The following is a 16,202-nucleotide window of genomic DNA, read 5'->3' as shown; positions in this document are numbered from 1 at the left end:
TTGCCAGTGTTGCTCACATCCTCCCATGCGTGAGTCCCCGAAATGCTTTTCTCACGACTCCGTGGAAGAATCCTATTTCTACCCACAGCAGAATGGCCCCCTTGAGAATTGCTAATTCAGTCACTTAAATAAAACTGTCTAAATTTAGATGTGCATATGGTACTCATTGAATAAGTCTTAAAGGTGACACTTCTTGACAGGCAAGAGAAATATTTGAGTGCCAACTTCAGAACCACAAACCTTTCTAAATACTATAACTTGTGAGATACTTTGCCAATTTGTAATGCAAATATATATGCAGACACACACACACACACACACACACACTTCTCAAAGTATTCCTTCATATATTGTATATGTTTGTCTTTATAGGGCAGGTGTTTATACACACACACACACACACACACACACACACTTTTCAAAGTATTCCTTTATATATTATATATGTTTGTCTTTATAGGGCAGGTGTTTACAGCTGAAATTGGATGGTATTGCTGTCTTTAAGTTTATTTTCTCTTTGTTTCCTTAATATAATTCTTTTCTACTACACCAGTGCATTGTAAATAAAGAAAACAATTATTCTGATTCTAGAGGCCCGGTGCACTGAAATTGGATGGTATTGCTGTCTTTAAGTTTATTTTTTCTTTGTTTTCTTAATATAATTCTTTTCTACTACACCAGTGTTTTGTAAATAGGGAAAACAATTATTCTGATACTAGAGGCCCGGTGCATGGATAGGGTCCCTAGGCCTGGCCAGCAATCAGAGCTGATTGGGGCCTTCCAGCTGCTGGCTGGGGCCTTCCTTCCCCAGCTTCAGGCTGCTGGCTGGGGCCTTCCTTTGTTCCGTGCCACTCCCTGTTGGTCAGTAAACGTCATAGCAAGCGATCAAACTCCCGGTCTCCCGGTTGAACTCCCATGGGGACAATTTGCACATTAGCCTTTTATATATATACTAGAGGCCTGGTGCACGAAATTCGTGCACTGGGGGGTGGGGGTTCCTTCAGCCCAGCCTGCCCCTCTCACAGTCCGGGAGCCCTCAGTGGATGTCCTAATGTCCTTCAGTGTTGAGAGTGATAAATATGTCTTCTGCTAAGTTAATAAGGTGACTTTTGGAAAACTCTAAAGAATGGAGGCTGTTTGCCAGTGGACCTGACTATGTGACTAAGGAATTGGAACTTCCAGTCCTAGCCTCTGACCTTCATCTGAGAGAAGGGGAGAGGGCTGGAGATTGAGCTCAATCACCAATGGTCAATGATTTAATCATCCATGCCTGTGTCCTGCAGCCTCCATAAAAACCCAAAATAGCAGGTTCAGAGAGCTTCCAGATGGTGCGCGTGGAGACTGGGGAGAGTGGTGGGTGTGTCTAAGGTCTTGGCAGCTCCTTGTCCTTTCCCCATCCCTTGCCTGATGCATCTCTTCCACCTGTTGTTCCTGGGTTACACCTTTTCATAATAAACTGCTAAGCCAGTAGGCCAGATGTTTCTCTGAGTTCTGTGAGCTGCTCTAGCAAGTTAATTGGACCTGAGGAGGATTTCATAGGAACCTCCAATCTATAGCTGATCTCTTGCCAGTAAGTGATTTCGTATTTGTTTCATTCCACCAAAAATAAATATATTCCAAACAGCACAAGTAAACTATGCAGATTTTATTGACTGTTTAGATTGGAAACAGGGAGAATTCACATCATTCTTTACATAAATATCAAATATTTTAAATCACAATTAAAATCTATGGCTTGAGAGAGACATAATGACTAATTGCAATTGATGGATCACAATTGGGTTATATTCAAACAAATGTATTTTTTAAAATATAATGATACTATGAGGAAATTGAACTGACTAAATATTTAATGATATTAAGAAATTACTGTTAAATTTTTAAAGTATAATAATGGTATTATGCTTATATTTTCTTCCAGCACTTTTTTTCTGTTATTGTTAATCCTCACCCAAGGATTTTTTTCATTGATTTTTAGAAAGAATGGAAGGGTGGGGGGAGAGATAGAGAGAAATATCACTGTGAGAGACACATTGATTGGTTGCCTCCCACACACACACCAACCAAGGCTGTGGATCAACCAGAATCAAACCCTTTAGACTGAGGGTCAATGCTCAATCCATTGAACCAAACTGGTGAGGGTTTCAAGGACTCTTTCGAATCCTTAACTTTTAGAGAAATATTCTAATATATTTGTGAATGAAATTATATAATGTCTGGGATTTACTTCAAAACAATCCATAAATGGGGGAAACAAAAGAAGACATACATGAAAGAAGATGGACTATGACTTCATAATTATTGATATATGAGCATTTATTATACAACCATCTCTCTCTCTCTCTCTCTCTCTCTCTCTCTCTCTTCCTTAAATCATAAAATTAAAGGGAGAGGAATAGAGAGTTAGAAACATCGATGAGAGAGAAACATCAATCAGCTGCCTCCCCTAGTGGGGATGTACCCACAACCAAGGTACATGCCCTTGACTGGAATCGAACCTGGGACCCTTCAGTCCACAGGCCGACGCTCTATCCACTGAGCCAAACCAGTTAGGGTACCATCTCTACTCTTGTAAATGTTTGATATTTGCCATATTTTGCAAAATAAAATAAAATTTCATTTAGACATTCTCTTCTCTTCCAAAGTCTTTCTTCAACCACCACTCATCAAAATTTCCCATTTCACTACATTTTTTCGCAAACTCCTGTTTTCTCAAGCAAGTCAACTCTCTCCTTACACTTACAATCTTATATAATAAAAACCCTAATATGCAAATCGACCGAGCAGCAGAATGACTGGTCGTTATGATGTGCACTGACCACCAGGGGGCAGACACTCAATTCAGGAGCTGCCCCCTGATGATCAGTGTGCTCCCACAGGGGGAGAGCTGCTCAGCCAGAAGCCGGGCTCACAGCTGGCGAGCGCAACAGCAGTGGCAGGAGCCTCTCCCACCTCCATGGCAGCGCTAAGGAGCAGCGAGCAGGCAGGAGGTAAGGAGCGAGGGGTCCTGGAATGCAAGAGGGATTCCGGACTGTGAGAGGATGCAAGCCGGGCTGAGGGACCCCTCTGCCCCCCCACTAAGTGAACAAAGTTCGTGCACCAGGTCTCTAGTCCTCAAATAGAAAAACAAAAGCCTCGAAGCTAACCATGCCCAACCTTTAAAAGACACAGTAAAGATGATTAATATGCTTAAAGCCTATCCCTTGAGATCTTGCTTCTCATGCCAAAGCATCTGTTTAATCATTTAACCAAATCACAACACTCCTTGTGAATTATTACACTGGAATTTTTAAAACAAAGAAAATGTATTCTCATGAATTTTATCAACTCAGCAGCATCAAAATTCATATGTGTGCCTGTGTGTGCACATATACACTTGGATAACTTGGTTTATGTATGTGATCAAGAGGCATAAAAGCCTAAGTGAGAGATGAAAAATTAATTTTGAGAGCTTGAGTTAAATAAAATAATAAACAAGTCAGAATGGAGTAAACCTAACAACTTAGGACAGTGCTATGAGGTATAGTCTCCATTTGAATTGATCTTTTATACTCTAATCTAATTTTATAGTCTTGCCTTTACTCTTATTCACTATTGATGATTCATATAAGGCCAACTGAGAAACACAGAAGGAAAATGTGATCAAGCATAGGAACTAAGTGACCATATCTGGTCCCCACAGATCGCTAGTCATATTTAGGCTTATGACAATCCATAATGTTTGGAACATAACAGCATTATTGTTCTGGAAGACACTAGACTATCTACTCAAAAGATCCTCATAACACCTTTCTTCCATACTCCCTCTACTGAGAGGCATAGAAGCTAAAATACATGTTTTCCCAGAATCCACTGCAGTGAAGAGCAGCCATGTGATCAAATTCTTATGTTGCTCTTGTTCCCATCGCATGAAATGTGCATGAAGTTCACCGTGGCTGTCTTCTCCTCCAAAATTAAGAATGCCAATACCACACACGGAGAAAGCTTTGTACTTTTCTACCTTCTTCCTTCCTGGAATGCAAGCGTGAGGTCTACATGATGGTATGGCAACCTTCTTGCAACTAGGAGGTCAAAACCACACTCCAAAGATAGCAAAGCCGAAAAAGAGAACAGCAATTCCTCAACAGCTGCTTTAGCTCCGGCTGCCTGTCTCCAGATGGGATTTTATATAAGAATAATAAAACACTATGTTTAAGCCATGTTAAAAGTGTTTTCTGGGTTTGGGGTTTGGGATTTGTTGTTTTTGTTGTTGTTTTGCTTCTATTTTGCAAGGAAACATATTTCTGACTTATACACTAGTGTTCCTGGCAGCAAACTAGGTGGCAGAAGTTCACAAGACAGAAACAACATCAATATATATAACAATGTTGCAGGCATCTGCTCCTGGCAAATATGAAACAACAGGGATTGGATTCATCCTTTCACACAAAATAACTAAAACAACAGACATGATATAAAAAAAATGACAATGTTCAGACACTGAACACCAGTTAATTCAGGATATTGATCTCTAAGAGTGGAGAAAGTATGAGGTTGGCCCCAATGACTGCCCCAACCTTACTCCTGGGGAAGAGTATAGAAAATCTCCCATCCACAAAAGGTCCAGTACAAAAAAAAAATAATTTAAAGTGTGCTGCCTAGGCATTAAAAATAACATTACAAATCATTTGGCATTGCCAAGAAAATGAAAACAAAGTTGCTTTAGGCAGGAAATAACAATTCTTAGGTCAACTAATCTGAACTTCAGACTTTTACAATTGAGAAGCAAACTCAGTCCAGGGAGGTCGATTTTTCCAGAGTAATACAACTAGTTTGAAGCAGAACTTCAATGCAATTCAAGTTTCTGAACTCCAGGTTCCATGTTGTTTTTTTCTTTTTCCTTTTATTTCATACATAAATTCTGCTCTGGGGGCAGGGGGTATTTTAAATATATATTTTATCATAACAATATAGCTGAGCACCATATAACTGTCCAACTCTTGGAAAATAAATAGAAAAAAATCAGTCATCTCCTAACATTTCCAATTGCTGTGAAATCAAGGAATTCTTTGGTATAGACAGTCACAAACATTATTTGCCACCACTTACAAAAAGAGTAAGAAATTTATTATAACAGTACCTAAATGACCACCTTTCTTCCTATTGATTCTATTGCATATTGTTCTTTAAGTGCAAGTAATTTCCAACGTTTTTTATTTCCCTACTAGAGGCCCAATGCACAAAATTCTTGCAAGAGTAGGTCTTCGCAGTCCCGGCTGCCTCAGCCCTTGCAGCCCTGGCTTCATCCGGGAGGTTGTCTGGATGGTCGTTCTGCTGTTCTGCCATTTGGTCAATTTACATATTATGCTTTTATTATTATTATCATCACTCAATACCTTTCTGATCCACCAATTCTCGGCCCTTCTCCAATGGGTAGGTGAGTCATGGTGCTCAAGATGATCAGCTGTGTTCTTGCCCAACCCAATGAACACCTTTCAAGTAACTGGTGATTGGTCAAGGATCTTGGCCAGTGCTTCTCGGGCTTCAGCAAACCTAAGAATTGCCAGAGGCACTCATTGAAAGTACAGATTTCTGCCTCTCATTCTAATTAACTAGGTCTGTGGCAGGCCTGGGAAGGGACATCCTATATAATAAAAGCCTAATATGCTAAGTGCCTGGTCGTCCGGTTGTCCACTCAACCTATCAAAGTGTAATATGCTAATGATATGCTAAGGCCGCTAACCACTCACTATGACATGCACTGACCACCAGGGGGCAGTCAACCAGTTGACCAGTCACTATGATGTGCACTGACCACCAGGGGGCAGACGCTTCAACCAGTAGGTTAGGTTAGCTTGCTGCTGGGGTCCAGCTTATCAGGACTGAGTAAGATGGGCCAGACACACCCTGGAGCCCTCCCGGGGTCCCTCCCCAGCTGGCCAACCTCCCGCATCCCTCCCAGGCCCCGATCATGCACCAGTGGGGTTCCTCGGCCTAGCCTGCACCCTCTCACAATCCAGGACCCCTTGGGGGATGCTGGAGAGCCAGTTTCAGCCACATCCCTCTCAATGTAGGAGCTGCCCCCTGGTGGTCAGTGCGCTCCCACAGGGGGAGTGCCACTCAGCCAGAAGCTGGGCTCACAGCTGGCGAGTGCAGCGGTGGTGGCGGGAGCCTCTCCCACCTCCACGGCAGCACAAAGGATATCCGACTGCTGGCTTAGGCCCGCTACCCCCAGGGGACAGGCCTAAGCTGTCAGTCGGACATACCTTGAGGGCTCCCAGACTGCGAGAGGGTGCAGGCCAGGCTGAGAGACCCCCCCCCCCCCAGTGCATGAATTTCATGCACCGGGCCTCTAGTCTGCAATAATAAAAGCATAATATGCTAATTAGACCAGACAGCAGAAGGACCTTCTGGACGTCATTCCGGATGTCCTTCCAGATGAAGCCGTGGTGGCGGGCCTGAGGCAGAGGCAGTTAGGGGTGATCAGGCAGGCAGGCAGGCAGAGTGGTTAGGGGCAATCAGGCAGGCAGACAAGTGGTTAGGAGCCAGCAGTCCCGGATTGCGAGAGGGATGTCCCGGATTGCGAGAGGATGCCGGCTGGGCTGAGGGACTCTAAGGATACCACGTGAGTCCTGCTACTTGTGGACAGATCAGAAAAGCGTGATGCTGAATTGGGAAACTGAACTTGTTCTTCACTCAGCTTGCTAAGGCCTTCTACAATAAATACAGTGCAGAATACCTGTCTATGAAAAGAAAGATGCATTCAAAGATTTAGTTGGAAGCATTTTACCTTTGAATCTGAGCTAAATGTCACTCATGAATAGAAGTTAGCCAGAGAAGCAGCAGAAGCTGAGAACTGTGCTGAGCCCTTCCCCTCAGCCCCTTTTCCATCCTGACCTGTAGACTGCTGAGACCCCCTTCGCATTCTCTCTAACATCTACCACATTAACATACCATCTGGACACACCTTTGAAATTGTGGTCATATAGAGTTAGGGTTAGGGGAGCATGGGAACCAGATTTAGGTCCATACTAGTAAAATTGAATTCATTATAGCCAACAGATCTGTATTAAAAAAATGATTTGAAAAGAAAAAAATGATTTGAAAATCAGAAAAGATGCCCTGGCTGTTTGTTCAGTGGTTAGAGCATCAGCCCATGAACTGAAGGGTCATGGGCTTGATTCCTGGTCAAGGGCATGTACTTGGGTTGTAGGTTCCATCCTTGTCCCAGTCGGGGGCAAGTGCAGCAGGAAACCAATCAATGTGTCTCTCTCACATTGACCTTTCTCTCTCTCTCTCTCTCTCTCTCTCTCTCCCTCTCTCTCCCCCCCAGCTCTCTCTCTCTCTCTCTCTCTCTCTTTCTCTCTTTTCCCTCTCCCTCCCCCTTCCATTCTCTCTAAAAATCAATGGGAAAAATATCCTGGGATGAGGATTAACAAAAAAGAAGACCAGAAGGAAGAATGGAGTCAAGAGAAAAAGCCTGAGTCTGGAATGAGGTCAAGTCCATGAAGGGGGTAGGGCGGGGAGAGGAGGAAGGAGGCAGAGAAGGCTCTTTGCTCGATGCTGTCAGTTGGACATTCCACTCAACTGCCCCTGGCAGGGATTCCAGTCCACTGAGCATGCCCAGTAGGTGTGAGTGACTCACCAAGTAGAACCATCACCAACATCACCACACAGGCCTTACCAACACCAAGCCTGTAAAGTGACCCCTGAAAACCGTTCCCGGATTTGTGATCCATGGACCCAACTTTAGGGAGAGGAGCTCCTTTGGTCTACAAAAATGGTTTGAGTTCCAGCTTCTAATTTCTCCCTTCTCGGACACTGGTCTCCACCAAAGGGACACCATTCGGGGAGATGCTGCCATCTTGTTGGTCAGCAGGAGGTCAGAAGCAAGAAAATGTCATGGTGGTAGAGCACAGCATCCTCCTCAACAGCAGCCCATCGCTGGGAGCTTCCAGATCAGTGTGCCAGTCAAGTCAAGGAGGGACTTGCATGTAGGGAACCCGATGTGAACCTTGTATGAGAAACCTGCCGCTCTGCTTCTTGGACCTTTTAGCCTCACTGTTTCTGATACTTAGGTGCTATCTCTTAGCCTGAAATAGCGGCAATATGTCTCAGAGCCCGGAGGAAACTGTAGGTAAGCATCGCGGTCTTCTGAGGAGTTCGGGGTGTTGTGTCTGTGTGACCAGGTGCATAGGTGGGGCTGGGGGTGGAATGTGTCATGCTGGGAGGTTATGTACCTTAAAGGTTTTCTGAAAAGCTATGCTGAAGTAAGATTGCTTCTCTCTACTCTCCCTCAATTCCAAAATAATAAAGCCGCATTCGTTGTAAAACACCAATGATAGGCCTGGAGCCTGAGAGATGACCTGGCTTATCTTCTTTGAAAATGCATAGTCTACCTGAGGAGAAAGGGGCTACAATACAAAGAAAGACAATTGCTTTTTGTCGCTGTAAGAAACACCCAAACATGTACATAAATTTTATAAAAGTTCCTTTGAGCCAAACTGATGCTATATGCTGGAGCAAGCTCTTAAATGCTCGGCAGAATAAGTCTAAAGGCAGCTTTTCTGCTTTTGAGATTAAGGAGGGCACATAAGGAAGATTAGTTGGAGGTGGGAGGAAGCAAGGTGGGGTTGGATTACAGGGTAAAGATTAGGTGCTCTCTTGAGGGTGGTGATGTCTTTTTTTTTCTTTTTTAAAAAAATATATTTTATTGATTTTTTACAGAGAGGAAGGGAGAGAGATAGAGAGTTAGAAACATCGATGAGGTTACTTCTCAGTAGCAGAATCCATCACCTATTTGGAGAGATTACGCAAGTTAACAAAGAATAACTTAAAAGTGCGTGCTCTTTTTTTAAAATATATTTTATTGATTTTTTACAGAGAGAAAGGGAAAGAGAGTTAGAAACATCAATCAGCTGCTTCCTGCACACCCTTTACTGGGGATGTGCCCGCAACCAAGGTACATGCTCTTGACCGGAATCGAACCTGGGACCTTTCAGTCCGAAGGCCGATGCTCTATCCACTGAGCCAAACCGGCTACGGCTGGTTATGTCTTTTTTTAAAAAATCTTTATTGTTGAAAGTATTACAAATGTCCCCCTCCTTCCCCCATTGAACCCTTCTAGCCCACCCCCAGCCCTCAACCCTAGGCCTTCACCACCCTATTGCCTGTGTCCATAGGGTATGTATATATGCAGACAGGTTCTGCGATTGATCATCTTCCACCCCCCAGCCCCACCTTCCCTCTGAGATTCCACAGTCTGTTCCATGCTGAGGGTGGTTATGTCATATTTCAAAGGTGTGTTAAGCTGGATGCACAGAAACAATGAACAGGCCTTGCTTAAAGCAAAGAGAAACCTTTTACTAAAGGAAAAAAACAACACCTTTTACTAAAAAGTTATAGGCTTGAGGTGTGACCTGCCCATTTTAAATTGTATGATCATATGATCAGATGACCCCGGGAGGTTACTCTCCCTTTTATTCTGGTCCACGCTGTTTGATTTTAAATACTGGAAGAATCCTGTGGAAATATTTTCCCCAGTTTTCAAGTGTGGCTGCCTTTCTGCGTTGCCCAAAGAGACTGTGCTAAGGGCTCTGTCGGAGCTGGAGGCTTGTGGGGACTCACCACCTCCAAAAGCATCTCGTCTACCAACTTGCCCTGCGGCCTAAAATGGCTCGTTTTCTTTGACTCGGTTTTTATTATTATTATTTTATTATTTTTATTTTTTAGTTTTCCAGAGAGCTTTCTTCAAATACAAATATTGCTGGAGAGTGCAAGTCAAAAACTTTTAGATTATTGTCAGAAAAGAGCGAGGTTCCATGAGCATGGGACCATAAGAGGACCTAACAGGGCCCAGAGAGGAGAGGGGGTGGGAAGGGAGAGAGAAGATGGGCTGAGGGAAGAGAACTGCACCACGCCATTGCTTCTCATGCTCACATCAGCTGTAAGGGATTCAGCTCATGCACTCTGGGAGCTGAGCCTTGCGAGAGGTGCTACAGGTGATGCCTATGGGACTGGAGGGATACATAGGAACTTAGCATCTTTTATCTTTCCCTCCACATTTAATTTAGGTTTTGGGGGGAAAATACTCAGCATCAGCTCGTTTCAAGTGTGTCAAGTATAGGACATATGAATAATAAGACATAGTTTCTGCCAACCTGTTTCGGTCAAAGGTAAACTGAGTGGGGGGTGGGGGGTGAAAGGATTAAGGAAAGACAGATACGAGAATGAAAGCTGGGTCTCGGTGGGACGCTGCTCCCTGATGAGGAGACAGCGCCAGAGCCCACAAGCCATGTCTTTATTTTATAGCAGATGCCACAAGGCAAAGTAGGGGCGAGAGTTTCAACCCTACTCAACTACATGCACCTGAACTCTAGCACAAGGCACGTGGGGCCACGTGTTCAGACCATAGGTTCAAGCTTACAACCACAGCCGTTGGCTATAATTGTGCTGAGGGCCCTGCCCTCCAGCTGGGACTTGCACGTGGTAATGAGAGGACCCTGTCCTTTCATTAGTCCGAGGCTTGAACCTGGCCAAAACACTGTAACCGAGCCCCACACCAACCGAGAGCTGACAGTTAAGGAGAAGAGGAGGAGAGGGAGAGAGGGGGTGGGGAGAGAAAGACAGAGGAAGAGAGAGGAGAGAGAAAGTGAGAAAGTGAAATCTTTGGGGGACTATTGATTGTGATTAACAGGAGGGCATTTTAGCACACACTTAATTCTTTCTCCATGCATTGTAGAGACTTTTGGATATATCAATCTCACCATCGACATGCTGAGCAAGGACGATAATATTAGCAAGGTAAGGAGGAGAGAGAAAAATCTCTTTCCCATTGACCTTTTCTAGCCTGGTTATTGCAACATTTCACATATGCCCTTCTTTGCCTAGACCTCCTCTTTTCTCTCGGGCTTCTTACGTGGTAATCAATTTTTCAGGAAATACACTTACAGTGACAGTCATTACAATGTCTAACCAATTCTATTTGGCATTTAAGGAATCAGAGTATCCAGTTCTAGAAGTTTGCCAAAGACTGCCCCTTTCCGTAACCTTTTGCAGGAAGATGTGGAAAGTGGGGGATGTTGGACTCACAACCATGTGGATTACAGCTGTAGAATTTGAGGCATCTCTGAAAATCCCAAAACACCTGCCCTAATCATCTGTAATGCCAATTCACAATTAGAGGTTCTTTCCTCTGAAGGCTATTCTGGTTTCATTAACCTTTTATAAAATAACCGTATTGCTTTCCAAACAATAGTGCATCATATTATATTCCCTCCTCACAACTTTATAAGGTCTTTATTGAGATTTTCATTTGACAACTGAGAAAAGGGAAGCACAGAGAAGTGACATGAGTTGCCTGAGAACAGCAGGACTACATCCAAACACAAGCCTGTCTGACTCCAAAGTAATTAATGGCCCTAGTGATTATTCAATGCAGCTTCCCTGGGAAGGGCAACACCCTTTTCTTCACTTCTTAATCCAGTGGTTCTCAGCCCTGACAATATGTTAGAGTCTGTATGCAAAGAGGGTTCTTTCACTTTTAAATGTGGGGGCATTACCTGGAGGTAACATGCTTGAGGCTGTGGAAGATTTCAGAACACCAGTCTCCCATCTTCCAGAGGCCATGGGGCCACCCAGGTGATGTGGAAGAGCCTTCATGTGCTGCATCTGGTCAAGCCATACAATTCCCAGAGTCTGTAGCTCTATTTTTTTTAAAAAATCACAACTTTCTCCCCAAAGAGACATGAAAGAAGCAAGGGCCTAGCAAAGACATGAATGAAGCAAAGGCCCAGAAATCTCCCTTAGGAACAAGTTTTGTAGCCTAGTGGCCTCTTTGGGAGTCACATTTGTTCCTTAACACTAGTCACTCCCTGGTAATAAGAGCAACAATGAGGTTGATGGGCATTTCCATTCCCCTGAGTGCCCTACAGGAAAGATTTCCAAGAGACTTTGGTCGTCAGGTAGCCAACCCCTGCCTTCAGTTAGATTTTGCCATAGAAATGTAGTCATGTTAATTAAAACAGTTTTTAGAATGAACTTGGGTCTACCTAAAAGCCTTCCATTCCTGAAGATGGGGATCATGTTCAAGAAGCCCCAATGAAGATACATAACATCCCTAGTGATGCATTGTGTAGTTTAACGGTGTCATTCATTTGCATTTCATGAGATTCCTTTAGTTCTGCAACTCAAATTTCTGTGTATCCCTTGTACGTTCACAGGAAGACATTTATAGTCATCTCACTTCCGTCATTCAGAATACTGACATCTTGGATAATGCCATTGTCCAAAAGTTGATTTATTATGCTTCTAAGGACATGAGAGACAACAACGTAAGTTTGATTGTTGATGATGAGTCAATGTCGCCGCCAGCAACAGGTCTCTAAGTGGCCTCGCTGCACCCATACAGACATCCATAAGCTTTTTGTACATCGCTGCCAGGACTGCACATCCCTTTTATTTGTTCTTCGTGGTAACCTGTCTACAGTATCAGTGTCTGTTATTTACCCTTTCACAGATGAGGAAACTCGGGCAAAACTAAGAAAGACTTTAGAGGAAATATTACCCAACACACTTTTATAGGAGGTAGTTGATGTTTAGAGAGGTGTTTTTTCCAAAGTGACAAACTATGTATTAACAGAACAAATGACTAGAATCCAGTGTCTTTGGGTTCCCGTATACATTTTTATTTCTTTGTGTGCCTACTTATCTATGTACATAAGCATTGAATCTGAAAATTATTTGAAGAAATTATGTTGAGCCATAGGATAATGGTATTTTCTTCCAGAAAGGATTTTTATTTGTTTACCTGCCAAGGGAACTAACAATCTATGATTACTTTTAGAGCTTGAGATTTTTTTAGGCAACGTCTCAGTAGTAGGTTTGATAAAATTTACCTACTTCATATAGAGAGGATAAATGGTGATGAAAAGAGACTTGACTTGGGTGGTGAGCACACAATACAGTGTACAGATGATGGGCTGTAGAACTGTGCACCTAAACCGGTATAATTTTGTTAACCAGTGTCACCCCAATAAATTCAATAAAAAGGAAAAAAATTGCCTAGGTCACCATTCCCAAAAGCAGAAGACTCTCCAAATATCTCCAATATCAAAGATATTGTTAGATCAGGACAGTGCTAAGACACAAAGCTCCGGCCTCTTAGTCCCAGTTTCCTCTCTTCGTGGCCTTTCCACCCCAGTAATTCAACCACAATAATTCATATCACTCAGACATAAAACGTAAATCCTATGTTTCTGGTGCCTGATCCACCAGCAAGAAAATATGTATTGACCCCAAGTTTACAAGATTCCTGTGAAAACCTAGCTTGAAAGTGAACTAAAATCACCTCCTCTTTCCCTGCTACTGGCACCTACCCTGTGGCTTTCGCCCTGGGTTTATAAACAACCTCTTCTCCCTCTCTCCCAAAGCCGGGGGGACTTACAAATGTTACGTATTCTATTTCCCCTCTGCAGATTCACTCTGCTCTTTCTCTGCTCATTGTTGCTGCTTTCCTTTTCTCCCTCAGGTCCTCAGAGAAATCAGAATGCTGGCTGGCGAGGTTTTGGTGTCTCTTGCTGCACATGACTTCAACTCTGTCATGTATGAATTACAAAGTAACTTCAGGATCCTGGAGCTGCCAAATGAATTCGTTGTGCTTGCCCTGGCCGAGCTGGCAACCAGCTATGGTATGGAGGGAATAGTCTCCACATTTTCCTGGGACACAGCCCCCCTGATTAACTGTTGAAAACCCCAGTGGGAGCAAACAGCAGAGGGGAGAGCATCTCTACCTTGTGCCCAGCCAAACATTATTGTCAGAGGGATTTGGGCGGCTGTGTAAGTTACAGGCAGAGATGAGCCTGCCGACTGCCATTGGTTGGTCCGTGCTATTCTGAATGTGGCTGGATTATCACCTACCCTCACCTTCCCTTTCATCCAGCGTTGTGTTTGCAGAAGCACATTTTTCACATGGCGTATTCTGCAAACCAATGGGCAATTATAGGCAGGATGGGTTTCTTAAGATTGTTGTCTACACCACTTTATTTAACAGATACTTATTGAGCACCTATTATCTGTGCTAGGCCCTTGGGGATATAGGCCAGTTCTGATAGAAGGGATGAGCATTAATGATATCATTATCCAAATAAGTAATTGCTACTAAACATAGGTGGCCAGATAACTAGTGCCATTCCTTAATCCTCTAACTACGACCTGGATGGTGGTGGGGCGGGATGGAGAGCATCCTCCTCCAGCCTCCTGCGCCTGGCCTGCCCGTGGCAGCCTGGGAACGCTTGTGTGGACAGTGTTGATATGAGGAGGGAGGCGTGGCAGGACTCCCCAGTGTGAGAAGATAATGCCTTTCTCCTCTTGCCCCACGGCAGCGTCCCAGAGCATTCCCTTCATGATGATGACCCTGCTCACCATGCAAACCATGCTCAGGCTGGCCGAGGAGGAAAGCATGAAGGGAGCGTTCTGTGTCGGTGGGTACCCTGTGCTTTCCCCTTTAAGACCAGTCTTGTCCTCTCCAACACCTGCCATTTATCGAGTGCCCACCATAGGGAGGGCCCCAGCAGAGATTTCTCTCTCTCCATCTTCATGACAGTTCTGCAAAGTAAGTGCTTATTAGACCATTTTACAGACAAGAATGTGAGAGCCATGGAAGTTAGGCAATTACCCCAAGGTGGCGACCCAGTCGATGAGATGCAGAGGCGGTATTCAAGCCTAGGTCTATGTAACCACCCAATCTATACTCTTTCCACTGTGCTGTATGGCCTCCACTTCTACTAGCCTCCTCTTTAATTGGATCACAATTTCTCTACACGGATAATGAGGACTTACCTGCTCTTACCAGTTGGCTGAATTTTAGCATCTCTTTGTAATGCAATATCATAATAATGATAAGTAAACAATCTAATCAAATATAAGCAATCACAAAATCAAGTAAAATAGGTAAACAAATTATGGTCATAAATCCCCCCCCCACACACACACACACACTTTCAAGCTGAAATTCATCTACAGTAATCAAGGGTCTACAAAGAGCAACATGCCCCGGAATTCCTAGGGGGAAGCCTTACAGCACAGTGAGAGGCTTTCGGGATGGTTCTAGAGGCCTAGACTCTTAACTCTGACCTGCCACAGAGCCACCAGGTGCCTCCGCCCTTCACTCAATCTCAGTTTCACCCCAAAAAACATCAAATAAAGATTCCTCCACCCTTAACATCTCCAATATTATTATATTGTATTATTTAAAAGCCCATACTGTCAGGAATGTCTTCTTTACCTATCAGCCAAGACTATTTTACTCTATGTTGCCCTTTTCCTCTTGTTCTGTCCTCAATGAAGGTAATTTTTGTTATTGTTGTTTTTATTTATTTTAATATTTATTTATTAAATTAATTGGGGTGACACTGGTCAACATGAACATATAGGTCTCAGGTGTGGGAGAAGGTAATATTTATATCTGACATATACTGAAAATTGACTATGTGCCTGGGCACTGCCTTGGGTATTTCATTTAACCTTCACAGTAATTCCATTAAGTAGATAACATTTTCCTCCATTTTGAAGATGAGAAAATTAAAGTTTTGGGAGGGTAGGCAGCTTGCCTGAGGTTGTACAGCTAGTATGTGGCAGAGCCACGATTTGAATTATAACAGCCTGACTCAAGGACTTCTCAATACTTCTTGCTATGCCTGCGTACTATGACAGCTAATACTGTGTTCTGCAAATAAACTTTGGCACCTCTACTTGCAAAATTAGCAACCAAGTAAGTAAGAGAAACTAAAATCAGAAATCATAATGGCAATGAATAAGGGAATTATCTGTCTTTGTGTTATCAAGTCATTTAGTGCTCTTTGGTCCTAGAGCAACTTCTGCCTGACTGCCACCAAAGAAAAGGTATAAAGTTCAACAGCCATCCACCCACCCATCTATTCACTCAGTCAACCAGCAAATAAGTAGACCCTGTATCCATGGTGTCGAATACCATCAACAGACAAAACATCAGGCCTTCTCTCATGTTACTTATAGGCCAGTGTGAGACACATACACGCACAAGCACAACACATGCATGCACAAAAGATTATAATAAAGTGTAGTAGGAGATTATCATAAAGAGTTCAGAGGGAATGTGAATAAGCCAATAAGTGGCCAGCTGTAAAGCTAAGATACTTGGCATCTTTACTACAGTTTTCTTTGCATAGGGAATACCCTTGAGAGAG

At 43.4% G+C, this 16,202-nt stretch overlaps 1 protein-coding gene across 1 annotated transcript in view; it reads left to right on the top strand.

Moving 5' to 3' along the window:
• Positions 1–8,088: 8,088 nt before the first annotated feature.
• MROH2B (maestro heat-like repeat family member 2B) overlaps positions 8,089–16,202 on the top strand; it is a 51,449-nt gene continuing 43,335 nt past the window's right edge. Inside the window, exons 1-5 of the mRNA XM_005876002.1 lie at positions 8,089–8,116; positions 10,721–10,782; positions 12,201–12,311; positions 13,508–13,667; positions 14,361–14,459. Of these exons, the coding sequence (XP_005876064.1) occupies positions 8,089–8,116; positions 10,721–10,782; positions 12,201–12,311; positions 13,508–13,667; positions 14,361–14,459 (460 nt within the window). The remainder of the gene's footprint in view (positions 8,117–10,720; positions 10,783–12,200; positions 12,312–13,507; positions 13,668–14,360; positions 14,460–16,202) is intronic.

This window comes from Myotis brandtii, unplaced genomic scaffold, assembly GCF_000412655.1.
Source record: "Myotis brandtii unplaced genomic scaffold, ASM41265v1 scaffold478, whole genome shotgun sequence".
Taxonomy (NCBI): Eukaryota; Metazoa; Chordata; class Mammalia; order Chiroptera; family Vespertilionidae; genus Myotis; species Myotis brandtii.
The sequence above is the reverse complement of the archived record's forward strand: the minus strand, read 5'-3'. Positions and strand labels throughout refer to the sequence as shown.